Source organism: Thamnophis elegans, chromosome 2 (genome assembly GCF_009769535.1).
Source record: "Thamnophis elegans isolate rThaEle1 chromosome 2, rThaEle1.pri, whole genome shotgun sequence".
Lineage (NCBI taxonomy): Eukaryota > Metazoa > Chordata > Lepidosauria > Squamata > Colubridae > Thamnophis > Thamnophis elegans.
The window spans coordinates 148,721,159-148,735,603 of NC_045542.1; the positions used below are offsets into that span (position 1 = coordinate 148,721,159).

A 14,445-nucleotide genomic window follows, 5' to 3' on the forward strand; every position below is an offset into this window, starting at 1 on the left:
TTTATGACATTTCTTGACAGAACAATTAGAGAAATGGAATGCCTTCAGAAATTGTAGGTATATATCATCACTGGAGGTTTTTAAGAAGAAATTTGTCCACATTAGTACAGGGTCTCATCTCGTGCTTCAACAGGGATTGGAAAACCTCTAGGAATATTGCAAAAGAAGTCTTTTTGCATTTCTTTTTAAAGTGCTACAATAGAGCTTCCTGTATGTGCGTTTCTTTATATACATCTCTCCCCATTTGCTTGTCAGCTAATTAGAAATCTTTTTAAAAAGTCTTTCAGCTCCAGAGAACTCCAGATGTTCAGGATAACATACCTGCTACTGTAACAAAGCCGCAAGTCATCAAAGCGCCAGCTGGAAAAGAATGCAACATGTTGCGGCAATTTCTGTGTAAGCCCCCTTGTGACAATTCCAAAGGTATGTTCCCAGATTTCAAAAGTTGTGCATAGCAACATTGGCACCAACTTGGTAAAAGTGCTTGAAAATGCCACTAGTTTTTAAAAATATTTTTATTTTTGGATAAACAAGAACAGACAAAAACACAACAAACACCACAAAAATATCTTCCATTGCAAATTGTAAAGTGTGTGTCAATTGGTTACAAAGAATTTTCGTGCATCCCTTCCACAGTCATCACCTACAATTCATATCAAGTTATATATTTTAAATCAAATATATTTATATATATATTACTATCATCATACCTCAATCTTCATATGACTATAATTGTTTTTACGTCCTTTTATATAAAATATTCCAGCATTTAAAGCAAAACCACATGATGGCATTCCGTTATCCATTTTCAATATCATGCAGCAACATTACATCTTTATAACACTTTCTAAATAAAAATTAATTATGTTTAATAACAAAGTTTCTAAACCTCCTTTCTTAATCACTGTTTACAATTTATATCCAATTTCCCTTTTATCAATACAAATATTACATTATTATCATTATCAATCATTTATTTAACAATGTCCATCATCATTTCATTTTTAAGTTTTTTTTTGGTCTTAGTTTAACTAAATTTAACTTACTCTCTTTTAATATTATAAGCTTTCATATATAACAGAGTTTCTGAACTTCCTTTCATGATCACCATTTAAAATTTATACCAAATTTCCTCTTATCAAACCAATACCTATGTGTACATTGTTATCATTATCAATTATTTATTTATTTATTTATTTATTTATTTATTTATTTGTTTGTTTGTCTTGTATGCCGCCCACTCCCGGAGGACTCCGGGCGGCTCACAAAAGACAAGGGGAAGGGGGAAAACAAGACAAAGACAACATATTAAAAACAAAACCAACATTCACAATTTCCGTGGAGGTAAATGCTTCTCAGCCCCCCCCCCCCGCCTGCTGGAACAGCCAGAATTGGTGGCTTTGCGGAAGGCCGGGAGGGTAGTAAGGGTCCGGACCTCAACAGGGAGCTCGTTCCAGAGGGCCGGAGCTGCAACAGAGAAGGCTCTCTCCCGGGGAGTCGCCAGCCGACATTGGCTGGCAGATGGAATCCGGAGGAGACCTAACCTGTGCGATCTAATTGGTCTGAGAGAGGTAATCGGCAGGAGGCGGTCTCTCAGGTACCCATGTCCGATGCCATGTAGGGCTTTATAGGTAGCGACCAGCACCTTGAAGCGGATTCGGAGACTAATAGGTAGCCAGTGCAGCTCGCGGAGGATAGGTGTAATGTGGGTGTACCTTGGTGCACCCACAATCGCTCGCGCGGCTGCATTCTGGACTAATTGGAGTCTTCGAACACTCTTCAAGGGCAGCCCCATGTAAAGCGCATTACAATAATCCAGTCTTGAGGTCACAAGGGCATGAGTGACTGTCTGAAGGGCCTCCCGATCCAGGTAGGGTCGCAATTGGTGCACCAGGCGAACCTGGGCAAAGGTCCCCCTGGTCACAGCCGACAGATGGTGTTCTAAAGTCAGCTGTGGGTCCAGGAGGACTCCCAAATTGCGAACCCTCTCTGAGGGGCGTATAATTTCGCCCCCCAGCCTGAGAGATGGAACAGTTGGACAATCTTTGGGAGGGAACATCAGAAGCCACTCGGTCTTGTCTGGATTGAGTGCCAACTTGTTTGCTCCCATCCAGACTCTAACAGCCTCCAGGCACTGGCACATCACTTCTACTGCTTCGCTGAGTTGGCACGGGGCAGACAGATACAGCTGTGTATCGTCTGCATATTGGTGATACTTAATCCTGTGCCGGCATATGATCTCACCCAGCGGCTTCATGTAGATGTTAAATAGGAGGGGGGACCCTGCGGCACCCCATACTTGAGGGGCCTTGGGGTCGATCTCTGCCCTCCGACCAACACCGACTGCGACCTGTCCGAGAGGTAGGAGGAGAACCACCGCAAAACGGTGCCTCCCACCCCCACCTCTCGCAACCATCGCAGAAGGATACCATGGTTGATGGTATCGAAGGCCGCTGAGAGGTCAAGAAGCACAAGGATAGAGGGGTGACCCCATCCCTGGCCCGCCAGAGATCATCTATCAGCACGACCAAAGCAGTTTATCTAATTATTTATCTAACTATATCCATTATCACTTCATTTTTAAAATAATGCTCTAGTTTTAGCTAAATGTGACTAATATTTTGTTATTAGTTTTCTTATCTCAACCTGTGTCTTTCCAGTAATAGTGCAGTCTTATGTCTTTTGCCATTTGTGGAATTAATCTTCTGGTTATTAATCAAATTTGTGTGGACTTCTCTTTGCAACTTGTTGCTTTTTACATATCTTGTAAAATCTCGAGACCCTCCGTCAGCTTCTTTAATCAGCTTATCTTTCGTTATCAGTAGTGCTTTGTCAAAGTTTCTCTCCTTGAATCCATCAATTCTTCTCTTTTTTCTTCTTCTATACCTTGAAATCTGGGGTAGAGCTCCTTTCCATCCATCTTCCCTTTCCATGTCCACTCTTTCCATCTCCAACCACACTCAGTTCACCATCAGTGTCCACAATTATCTTGCCTCTTTGTTCATTTCTCCCCTGGGTTTTTAGGACTCTAACTTCTACTTTTTCCATTTGCTGGATATCTTTAACTCTTCCATCGAATTTCATTGCATTACAATCTATATCTTCCAATCTCTTCTCAATTCTCTCTGTTGTTTCTAATAATTTTTGAATTTCAAACATAATCTGTTGTAATGTTGTGGTTTCTTTTTGGAGCTGTGCCATTCTTCCAACTAGTAAACACTGCCACTCTAGTTTGAAAACAAGGTTTTGTTTTCACTTCTCTTCAGCTGCCAAAGAAGCATCCAAAGAGCACCTGCATAAACAACCCATGCTCTTCTCCTTATCTCTTCTGTAAACAAGCTGAAGCCTTTGAAGTGCAAAGTCAAAATGATCAAAGAGAAAAAAGAGAAAGCAATATTTCCAGGACTCAACCTCCAACCTCCAAGTGGCAGTGCAACATCTTTTCCCTCTGATATTACTACCCTCTTTATATTCCTTTTATATCTTCTTTTATTCCAGGCTTAAAAGAAACAAAATTCTTAAATGGAGTAAAATAAAGAGAAAAAAACCCATCCAAACCCATATTATCAAAATGAAGAAAAAGATTTAATCCATAGGTTAAAAAAAGAAATAGAAGAAGAAAAACCAATACTTTCACTTGAAAAAGTAGGAAATATTTGCAAAACTTCCATCCATAAAAAAAAGATAACACACTGTCCAGAATAGCGTAATTTTGCTGCTTATTTTCTTTTCTTTGCAAGTTTAATTTAGCTTTGATTTGGGGTGATGGGCAGTCTCTTTTATAACAATAAAATATCCTCACCAGATGGACATACTTTCTCTTTCTGCTTTCCTCCTGTTGTGGAGCTGTCCCAACTTCAGCAGCTTTTGGCTGTGCTTTTGGCAAGAAGAGATTCTCTTGGATCAATCAGGGACTTCGCAATGTTCCTGAGCTCAACAAGATGTACTCTTCCCTGTCACCGTCTCTTTGGGATGGTTTAGGTCCAAAAGGACCGTCCAGCGGCAAAAAAAATCTACTGTTGCGACGTCAGCTCCTGTCTCCGAAAATGCCACTAGTTTTGAGGAGAAAGACTCAACTCAGGGAGAGTTGAGGGACCTGCTGACCAGAGAAATCCAGATCATTTTATTTAATTTGCAGTGAATTCATCTCCAGCAAAGTCTCTCCTTTCCCACAGTCTTTCAAGATAGTTTTGCAATTACTGGCCTTTATCAGGCTTGGAGAGCAGCCAGGCCGATATCTTTCAGACGTCGCAATACTTGGCAAGAATGCAGGAATGAACTAATTGTCTCTTGCAAACACCCCTCCCCTTTTGCTTCTCTTTTATTTCCTCTGGGAGGGGCCATTCACCTTCCACCTGTGGCCTTACTCCAATGTCGACCCTTGTTCTTTAGCTGTTCCCTTTGTTTGGCAACTCTGCACATGCGCACACTGGGAACAGGCTCCAGCTGTTCCTCTACCTCACTGAGGTCTGACTCTGAACGCACCTGACAACTGTCAGACAGCCCTGGCCCCCTCTCTGCCTCTGATGCAGAGCCCTCATCAGAGCCTTCCCCAGACTCTAGGACTGGCCCATGTTCCTCCCCAACCTCCTCACTGCCCGAATCTGCTGCCAACTCCAATGGCGGCTGTCAGGCTACAACACACCCCTACCCCCCTGATGTGAAGTTGGCCTCAACCCTCCTATCCTTTCATAAGGGCCTAAAGACCTGATTCTGCCAGTCAGTTTAGGGCCTCAGTGGGGGAACAGCCTATTGGAGGTGGCTGCTCAAGTAATAAAAGATCCCATCTCCCTTCCCTACTCTTCCCTGGTTCACCGACAAATGCGCGCTAGTCAAATGCGCGCCGACAAAACCGCGATGTCAAAATCGCGCACCATCAACAAACGAAAAGACGGGACACGAAAAGAACCTTATGGGAGATTGCTTGCTGACGGGAGCGGATTCTTTCGGCTCCCAAATCTTGGACACATTTATTTGTCAGATGAGCCATCCATCAGCTATCTGAAAGCTTGTTTACCTTTTTCTTCGGGCCAGAAGATAAGGTGAGCTTTCTACCGGGCATCGTGCCAACTTACTCTCGCAGATTGTATCTGGGAGGGGGGGGGAGGCCAGCTGACGGCAGAATTGTCTCCATGCCAGGAATTTCTGCTGCATTAGCAGTACAAAGCAACACTCAAATCCTCAGAACAAAACTTGATTTATTGATCCCAAGACGAGCAGACCCCGTACATGTGGATTTTTAATTGTTTGTATCAATTCTTAGCTTCAGTTTTTGTTTTTACAAGAACTCCTTCTGATATCTTGCTTTCTAAAGATATACTCAAAATGGCGCCGAGCAGCTTTGTAACACTGTTCCAGTTTTGAATTTCTACGGAGTTTAAAACCTCAAAGGGAAGGAGTGATTTAATACTAAATTTATCAGTTACAGCTGCACAATTGACTAGCACAGACTTATTAATTGGTTGAAGAAGATTAAGACTTGGAATGGCTTTCAAGCAAATCCCCCCTCCCAGCTTCAGAAGCTCGTTTGTCCCTGGCACGAAGCGACAGTCTTCACTTCTTCCCCCCACAGGCGAGCTACTGACTAAAGATTTTTTTCAGAAGAAGCTGGCTGAGGCTTTTGAAAACTTCGCAGTTACGATGAAAACAAAAATTAAGGAGGAGATACTGGTTGCGTATAAAACCGTTACGTCAAAATCGCACGCCATCAACAAACGAAAAGACGTGACGCGAAAAGAACCTTATAACCCATCCACCCTAACCCTAACCCTAACCCTAATCATGCTTTTGACGTTGCGGTTTTGTCAGCGCAGTTTTGTCGGCACACATTTGTCGGGTCATGCTCTTCCCTCACCTTCCCAATATGTCTTTGTTGTTAATGTTTGATTTTAACATGTTATGTTTTAGCTTAGATGTAACTGTGTAAGCCACCCAGAGTTATCCTGCGGTATGATGGGCGGCCAACAAATTTTATAAATAAATAAATAATAAATGCATAAACAAATAAACAAATAAACAAGCAAATAAATAATAAATAATGCTGTTACACGCATTTCCAGGTTCAGTTTATGGTCACAAACTCACAGTCCTAGTCAACAGACACACTCAAATCACTTTCAATTGAACACTAAGGCACAGATTACACTTCGAAATACACTAAGGTGCCGTGAATTTAAAATAACAGCAACACTTTACTGGTTAGAATACAGGTAGTCCTCGATGTACGACTGCAATAGAGGCCAACATTTCTGTCGTTAAGTGAGACAGTTGTTAAGTGAGTTTTGCCACTTAAGTGAATAAAACGATAGAATAAAATATGGTATAAATTCCATGGCACTGAAATAAAACAATGCGTCAAGTCTCCCCCACCAAATAACTTTATTAAAGTTAAAAAAAAGAAAGATAGAAACTAACTTTGAATGAAAATATAAAGGAGTACAGTAGCTTCCGATTTTCTTTGCAAGGGTTAAATGAATGTAAAATCACCTTGTACTACATGTTTACATCATGACTCTTGGCATGCACGCTTGATGTTGGCAGACTCTTTGCTTATTCCTGCCAGGACAAACCTCCCACCACCCCTCATTCCTGCTACCATGGGACAGCACATGACGTGGGAGGTTAAGATGTATAACAGTCTATTAATAACTCAGCACGGGGTAAGAGGAGATTCAGAGTTTTCATTAGGCAGCTTGGATCACCTTCCTGACTTTTTCACCCAATGAAAATGCCTTGGCCCAAAATTGCTTTCTAAAATCAGTTAGCTTTCGAATAGGCTTGTCTCCTTTTACATTTCTAAACGGAGATACAAAGGCTTCGTTTGCAGAGCTGCAATTATTGCGTACCGATGAAACGTGACTGGAAACCGAGTGCCGTTATAAGGGATGGAATGGAATGGTTTGCACAGTTAGATGGGAAGGGCCTCCATGACATTTAGCCAGACCACAGAGTTCCATGTAACTTTGGCATATAATGCTGGCCATATGATCTTGGAAATGTCTTCAGACAATACTGCACCCCCCGGCTAAGAAGCAGAGAGGAGCATTGTGCCTTAGAGTCGGACAGGACTTACCAGGGAAACCTTTACCTTTCCTTGTATAGGTAGTCCTCGACTTACAACCATAATTGAGCCCAAAGCTTCTGTTGCTAAGTGAGACATTTGTTAAGAGAGCTTTGCCCCATTTTACAACCTTTCTTGCCATATTTGTTAAGCGAATCACTGCAGTTGTTAATTTACTAGCACGGCTGTTAAGTGAATCTGGCTTCCCCATTGACTTTTCAGAAGGTTGTAAATGTTCCTAGGACACTACAACGGCCATCAATATGATCACTTGGCATTTTGATCCCATGACCATGGGGATGCTGTAACGATCATAAATGTGAAACATAGTCCCAAGCCACTTTTTTCAGTGATGTTGTAACTTTGAACGGTCACTGAATGAACCATTGCAAATCGAGAACTACCTTCAAATTGATGTCAGAATGACGCAGTATTTACACCTGGTTTCAATGAATGAATAAACATGGAGCCCCCTTTTCTTTTTCAGGGAATTTCAAGCTGTGTCCCAAAGATTGGCAGCTTCATGGAAACAAATGCTATTGGATCTCAGGGGAGAAACAAACCTGGAATGACAGTAGAGACGATTGCAGAGCCAAAGATTCTGAACTTGCAGTTTTGAAAGAAGAGGCAGAACTGGTAAATACCAACATTCTCCTGCATCCTGTAGAAATGTGCAGTCTTGAAAAGACCCGGCTCCTCCTTGCGTTGACCTGGGGGGGGGCCTGGGGGAGCATGGGGAGAAGCTCAACATCACTCATGTCGGGGACACCAGTGGTGGCCAAGTGCTAAGGCAGGACTTCCTTCAGACCCTCCCTCTCTTTACATTCTCCTTCCTTCCTTCCTTCCTTCCTTCCTTCCTTCCTTCCTTCCTTCCTTCCTTCCTTCCCTCCCTCCTCTCCTCTTCTTTTTCCTTCCCTCTTCATTTTCCTTTCTTCTTCCTTCCCCTCTTTCCTTCTTTTTCTTTCCTTGCTCTCTTCCCATCTCCCCTTCTTTTACTTGCTCTTTCCCTTTCTCCTTTCCTGTCCCTTCTTGGATGCTCAAATTCAAAAGGGGGAAACATTTCTCCTTTGTTTTGTTTTGCTTTTAGTTTGTTTTGCTAGCCCTCTGTAGTAAAAACGAGGTGCCTCTGCCAGCAAAAATGGAACCTAGGAAGGCTGCGTGCAATCTTCCCAGGCTCCATTTTCAGCCACAACAGCCTCCTGCAGCCCTTTGCCAGAGAAAACGGAGCTCGCGGGCCACACACGGCCTTCCCAGGCCCCATTTTTGCCCGCAATTGCCTCCTGAAGCCCTCCAGGCTCTGCTTTCACTGGCAGAGGGCTGCATATGTTGTGGCCAAAAACGTGGCCTTGGGGAGTCATGTATGGCCCCCGAGCTCCGTTTTCTCTGGAAGAAGGCTGGAGGCTGTCGCGGTCGAAAGCAGAACCTGGGAAGTCCATGCACAGCCCTTTCAGGCTCCTTTTCACTGGCAGAGGCACCTCGGTCTGGTCCTTCCCTGTTCCTAGGGTGGCCCTGTGGGACAGATCTAAGCATCCCGTGGGCCGGATTCAGCCTCCGGGCCTGGAGTTTGACACCCCTGATCTGGTAGTTTTCCAGGTGGACAGCTCATCAGGTCTCCCTCTTTAGCCTCCAAACCAAAGCCAGAAGACTCCTTAACAATAACCTAAAAATATGTCCCAGAGTGTTCATTTATAAACAGTATTCATTCATGCTGCTGCTTCTCGTTGGCAGATCCTTCCAGCAGCCAGAATATGTAGACTATTTAGCTGTGGCAAAGTCATGTTGCCCTGGAAGTGCAATACTGTACTGCAATATTATACTGTATTGCATCTCACAAACATCCCACACACTTTACAAGATCGTGTTGCTGATCCTATTTTTATCAACAGCTGCACGAAAAAGTGCTGCTGAGTTTTCTCCAAACCAATCCCTTAGATTTTGAAGCCATGATGTTCTTCTTCTGCCTGGGCCTCATTTGCCCTCAGTCTTTCCCTGGAGGATTAAGTGAAGGATGCCGTATTTTTCCAGGTGTCGCACAGGGGTGTGTTCCAGCCGCCATTACTACCGGTTTGGTAGTAAAACATTTAGCATGTGTGGACAATTTTCATTTAAAACGATCTGTGCATGCGCACAACATTAAAAAAACGAATAAAAATTACATTTTTAAAATGAAGATTGTTCTGCACATGTGCAGAACAGAAAATCAAGATGGCACCACTGATCATAGAACCAGTACGGTCACGTGTTCGCCGGAGTTACTACCTATTTAGCCAGACCGATCGCATCACATGTCCAAAATATTCTAACTTTTGCTTTTTTTTACATATATTGTGACAAAATGCCCCATGAGAAGGTTTCCTGGATCCCTGAAAGAACTACTGTATTTTTCGGAGTATAAGACGCACCTTTTTCCCTCAAAAAAGACGGTGAAAATCTGGATGTGTCTTATACACTGAATACAGCATTTTTTGCCTCCTGAAACCCCTCCCCCTTTGCTAAAATGACCATGCATTGCCTTTAGGAGGCTTCCAGAGTGCTCCTGGGGGCTGTGGAAGGCAAAAATGAGCAAAAAACAGACCGTTTTTTGTTCATTTTTGCCCCACACCTCAGCCCTCAGGAGCACTCTATAAGCCTCCTAAAGGCTATGCAGCCCCCCCTTTTTTTTGACAACCACAGTGCCCGTTTTTGTGAAAAATGGACCGTTTTTGGGAGGTCTGCAGAGTGCAATTTTTTTTAAAAAAATTGCCTCTTCAAAATCTTGGTGCATCTTGTACTCTGAAAAATATGGTACATCATCTTGAAGGCACTGTTGTCCAATGGCTGAATGGTCTAGATATCCAGCCATCAGTTACTCTAGTAACTGCTTATTTAATTTGTGATCAAAGGAACAAGAGGGCCTGGCTATCTTTATTCCGGATGATTTTTAATTTAAGTTAATTATATTTATTCATCATTTTAATTGTGCATTTTAAAACCAATTCACTGTATTGGTGTTCATACACATTTTATGTGCTGTTTTTGTGTGTTTTATGCACTAATGCTGGATTCTGTTATGCCATACTAAGCAGGCAAGGAACTGACAAACGTATTCTTGACAGCATTTCATCCAGCGTATCACCAATGGAGCACAACTGTGGTGGATAGGACTCTCTGCAAACTTCAGCACCCGTGAATGGATGTGGGTGGACAATTCCCTATACACCGGTGATAAGGAGGGGTGAGTATTCCCATGAAATTTATGACTGTTTGAGTTGGGAAATATATATCTTGTTTTCTTCTTCCAGTGTTTTGGGCCTACTCCTTACAGGTAGTTCTTGATTTACGACCACAATTGAGCTCAAATTTTTGTTGTTAAATGAAACATTTGTTAAGTGAGTTTTGCCCCATTTTATCACCTTTCTTGCCACAGTTGTTAGGTGAATCACTGCAGTTGATTAGATCAGCGGTCCCGAACCTTTTGGGCACCAGAGACCGGTTCGGTGGCGAGAGGTTGTTCCATGGACCAGAGGGGTATGGTTTTGTGTGCTGTCTGCAACCCACGGATGGGGCTTCACCTTTTTGCATGGCCCAGTTTCTCACATGCCATGCAGGGGTGAGCTTCAAAAATTTCAGCAATGGGTTCTCTTGCCCAGTTGCTGGGTGGGTGTGGCCATGGTGGGTGTGACCTAGTCGGCCTCCTGCACCACAGGGCCATTTTTGTCTTCCTCAGGCTCTGTAGGCTTTCCTCGAGCCTATGGGAAGGTAAAAGCTGCCCCCCGGGATCCAGAGCCCCCCCCCCCGAGGCCGGAAACAGGCCCATTTCTGGCCTTCTAGAACTTCTGGGAGGCCCATTTCCCACCCTCCCTGAGCCTCCACGTGGGCCCGTGAAGTGTTAATATCACTTTATAATGCTTTGGTAAGGCCATACTTGGAATACTGCATTCAGTTTTGGTTACCGCTAGGTAAAAAAGATGTTGAGATTCTAGAAAGAGTGCAAAGAAGAGCAACAAAGATGATTAGGGGATTGGAGGCTAAAACATAGGAAGAACGGTTGCAGGAATTGGGTATGTCTAGTTTGATTAAAAGAAGGACTAGGGGAGACATGATAGCAGTGTTCCAATATCTCACAAAGAAGAGGGAGTCAAGCTATTCTCCAAGGCATCTGGTGGCAAGACAAGAAGCAATGGGTGGAAACTAATCAAGGAGAGAAGCAACCTAGAACTAAGGTTAAATTTCCTGACAGAACAATTAATCAATGGGACAACTTGCCTCCAGAAGTTGTGAATGCCCCAACACTGGAAGTTTTTAAAGAAGATGTTGGATAACCATTTGTCTGAAGTGTTGTAGAGTTTTCTGCCTAAGCAGGGGGTTGGACTAGAAGATCTTCAAGGTCTCTTCCAACTCTATTATTCTATATTCTAAATATTTGCACCCAGATGACACACTGCTTAAGGAAAGACGGAATATTTATATTTTTAAAATTGAAAAATAAATTAAAAAAACTTTGCAAACTTTGAAAATTTTACAAAAACCTTGACAATCTTCCTTGCTTGCTCCCTTATTCTACAGGCTGCCAAACATAACCGAGGTTGAAAGAAACAGCTGTGTGATGTTGAAGGGATCCAAAATCATCTCAGAATCTTGCAGTGCTGTGACTAAGTGGATCTGTGAGATAGAAACTCTGATGATATAAATCATTCAAGAGAAAAACTAGGAAGCTGTTCTGACCCCCCCTCCTTGCTCGTTCAGAAACGACAGCCACACACAGCTTGCAAAGGAATGTCTTTATCAGTTCCCGCTTTTGCTGGCTGCGAGCCCAAAATAAACATAGATAAATTCTCTGGCAAAAAGTTAAACAGCAAATGCAAAAACAAACTCTCACAGCAAACCAGGTTTATATAAAGCAAATCACTTATCCAAGTGCTTCTTTGAATCATGAACACGAACTAGAACAGGAATGGAACGGAACTAACGAACGAACGACGTTGACTTCTGCAACAGGTGTGGCACCATCAGTCTTTTATCCGCAGGAGGAGATCCTTAACGAGCCCCAGCTGCTTGTTATCTTCTCCTGTGAGCATCCTGAAACCACTCACAGGAGATTTCTGTGTCAGTCTGATAGCAGCTCCAAAGGCTCCTACCGAACCACAATAGGAAGCATTCTGCAATAATTGATTGTAAGCCGCCCTGAGTCCCCTCAGGGAAAAGGGCGGCCTATAAATGTCCAATAAATACAAATACAAATTACACTGGGGTAATTATTCAGGTAGTCTTCCACTTACAACTCATTAGTGACTGTTCAAAGTTACAACGGCATTGGGAAAAAAAGTGACTTATGGCTGTTTTTTCACACATACAACTATTGCGCTTGATTTATATTTGAACGCTCGATAACCGACTCACATTTACAACAGTTGCAGTGTGCCAGAATGATGTGATCATCTTTTGTGACCTTCTGACAAGCAAAGTTAATGGGGAAACACCAGATTCACTTAACAACGATGTTACTAATTTAAGAACTGCAGTGATTCACTTAACAAAGGTGCTAAGAAAAGTTGTAATATAGGGCAAAAGTCACAACAAGTTTCCCACTTAGCAACATAAAGTTTAGGCTCAGTTGTGATCATAAGTTGAGGGATACCTGTATTTCATAATGTGCAGTTCATGTTAATGAAGTCATATTGTACCATGAAAAATTACAGGAAATTGAAAAGTTTCTGAAGTTAAAAATGCAAAATTGAATGTAATCCTGGAGGTGACCTACTTGTTTGATTAGGGCGAAGGATCATGTATACATCTGCTTTTCTGGATGCTTTAAAAAATTTATTACTTAATGGTTTTTTATGTTCTCATGTTAATTTATGTATCTTAAAATGTATGGACTTTAAGCCTCAGAATTCTCAAGCCTGGTACATCCACATATTTTAAAGTTGCACTAACAGCTAAGAAAAAACACATATATGCCCTTCACTTTGGCTTCACAAGGGGAGAAAGCACACAGCTAGTTTTGCCAATTCAACCGCTCACTTCTTCACCCTTATCCACCAATTATTGCTAGGAAATGGTAGGATTTGACACAGCTGGCTTGATGTGGCCAGCAGGGGGCGGCATAGAGCCATTTTGCTATTGGCACATCTGAACTTTCTTTCTTTCTTTCTTTCTTTCTTTCTTTCTTTCTTTCTTTCTTTCTTTCTTTCTTTCTTTCTTTTTCTTTCTAAACTTAATCATGTACAAGTCCCGTTCATATTGAGTTCATATATAGTTAAGTCTATCTTATTGCTAGCAATGTTCTTAGAAGTAAAGATTTGTTGGAAAAACATTGTGATTGAAAAATCAATCTTCCTGATGCTGAAGAAAGTCATTGATGTCTGCAGTTTTTGCTGTATTTTTTTTAAAAATGTGTAATATATTTTTTGTAACAAAACTGTATTTTAACCTCTTTCCTGTATTTTTTGTTGTGGATAGTAGGAAAATTTAACAATAGAATAGAATAACAGAGTTGGAAGGGGCCTTGGAGGTTTTCTAGCCTAGGCAGGAAACCCTATATCTGGGATGGTGAGCCTATGGCATGCGTGCCACAGGTGGCACGTGGAGCAGTTTGTCAGGGCACGTGAGATGTTTCCCTGTCAGCTGGCCAGAGTGCTTGCGCGCACTCTTTTTTTGAAGCCATTTTTTGCCCTCCCCAGGCTCCAGAGGCTTTATAGGAGCCTGGGGAGGGCGAAAACAGCCTCCCTCCCCAGAGGCCCTCCAGAGGCTTCAGGAGCTTCCCTGAAGCCTCCGGAGTGCAAAAAAAACGGTTTGCTCGAGGGCTGGTTTAAGCCCTCCGGAGCCTTTCAGGGAAATCTCCAGAAGGGCCCTGAAGGGTCTGGAGGACTAAAAATGGCCCAATGGACAAACCGGAAGTGACTACCAGTTTGCTCATAGGGTCGTTTTTCGTTCTCCAGAGCCTTCAGGAAAATCTCCGGAAGGCCCCTGAAGGCTCCGGAGGGCTTAAACCGGCCCTACAAGCAAACCGGAAGTCAGTTCCTGAACTTCTGGTTTGCCCGTAGGGCCATTTTTTTGCTCCCCAGAGGCTTCAGGAAAACTTCTGAAGCCTCCGGAGGGCCTCCGGGGTGGAGGCTGTTTTCGCCCTCCCCAGGCTCCTATAAAGCCTCTGGAGTTTGGGGAGGGCAAAAATTCCACTGCTCCGTAGCTCAACTTCCTCCAAAACTTCTTCCAGAGCTCAACAACTGTTCGGTGGCTTCTCGGGCTAGCAGCCTGGAGTGGTGTAATTCTCCGTTACCGCTGCCAGCCCCCGCGCCCACAACTAACAATCTCTCAGCGTCTCCGTGTCTTCCGGAGCTCGGCGTTTTTCCGAGGCTCGGCGTTTCTCCGGAGCTCAGCGTTTTTTCGGATTGGCAGCCCGGATT

General features: G+C 43.1%; 1 protein-coding gene across 1 annotated transcript; it reads left to right on the forward strand.

Moving 5' to 3' along the window:
- The first annotated feature begins 292 nt into the window (after nt 1-292).
- Nucleotides 293-11,789, forward strand: LOC116504975 (killer cell lectin-like receptor subfamily B member 1B allele B). The gene is made up of 4 exons (XM_032212251.1): nt 293-423; nt 7,548-7,696; nt 10,156-10,274; nt 11,606-11,789. Exons 1-4 carry the CDS (start codon nt 378-380, stop codon nt 11,727-11,729), a joined length of 438 nt encoding a protein of 145 aa, XP_032068142.1. The 5' UTR covers nt 293-377; the 3' UTR covers nt 11,730-11,789.
- The last annotated feature ends 2,656 nt before the right edge of the window (nt 11,790-14,445 follow it).

What these genes read in the sequence shown, in the direction of transcription:
- LOC116504975 (XM_032212251.1), top strand. Translation starts at nt 378, where the DNA reads ATGTTGCGGCAATTTCTGTGTAAGCCCCCTTGTGACAATTCCAAAG. An exon ending in CCCTTGTGACAATTCCAAAG is followed by an intron (nt 424 to 7,547) that starts GTATGTTCCCAG and finishes TTTCTTTTTCAG; the next exon opens with GGAATTTCAAGCTGTGTCCC. An exon ending in TACACCGGTGATAAGGAGGG is followed by an intron (nt 10,275 to 11,605) that starts GTGAGTATTCCC and finishes CTTATTCTACAG; the next exon opens with GCTGCCAAACATAACCGAGG.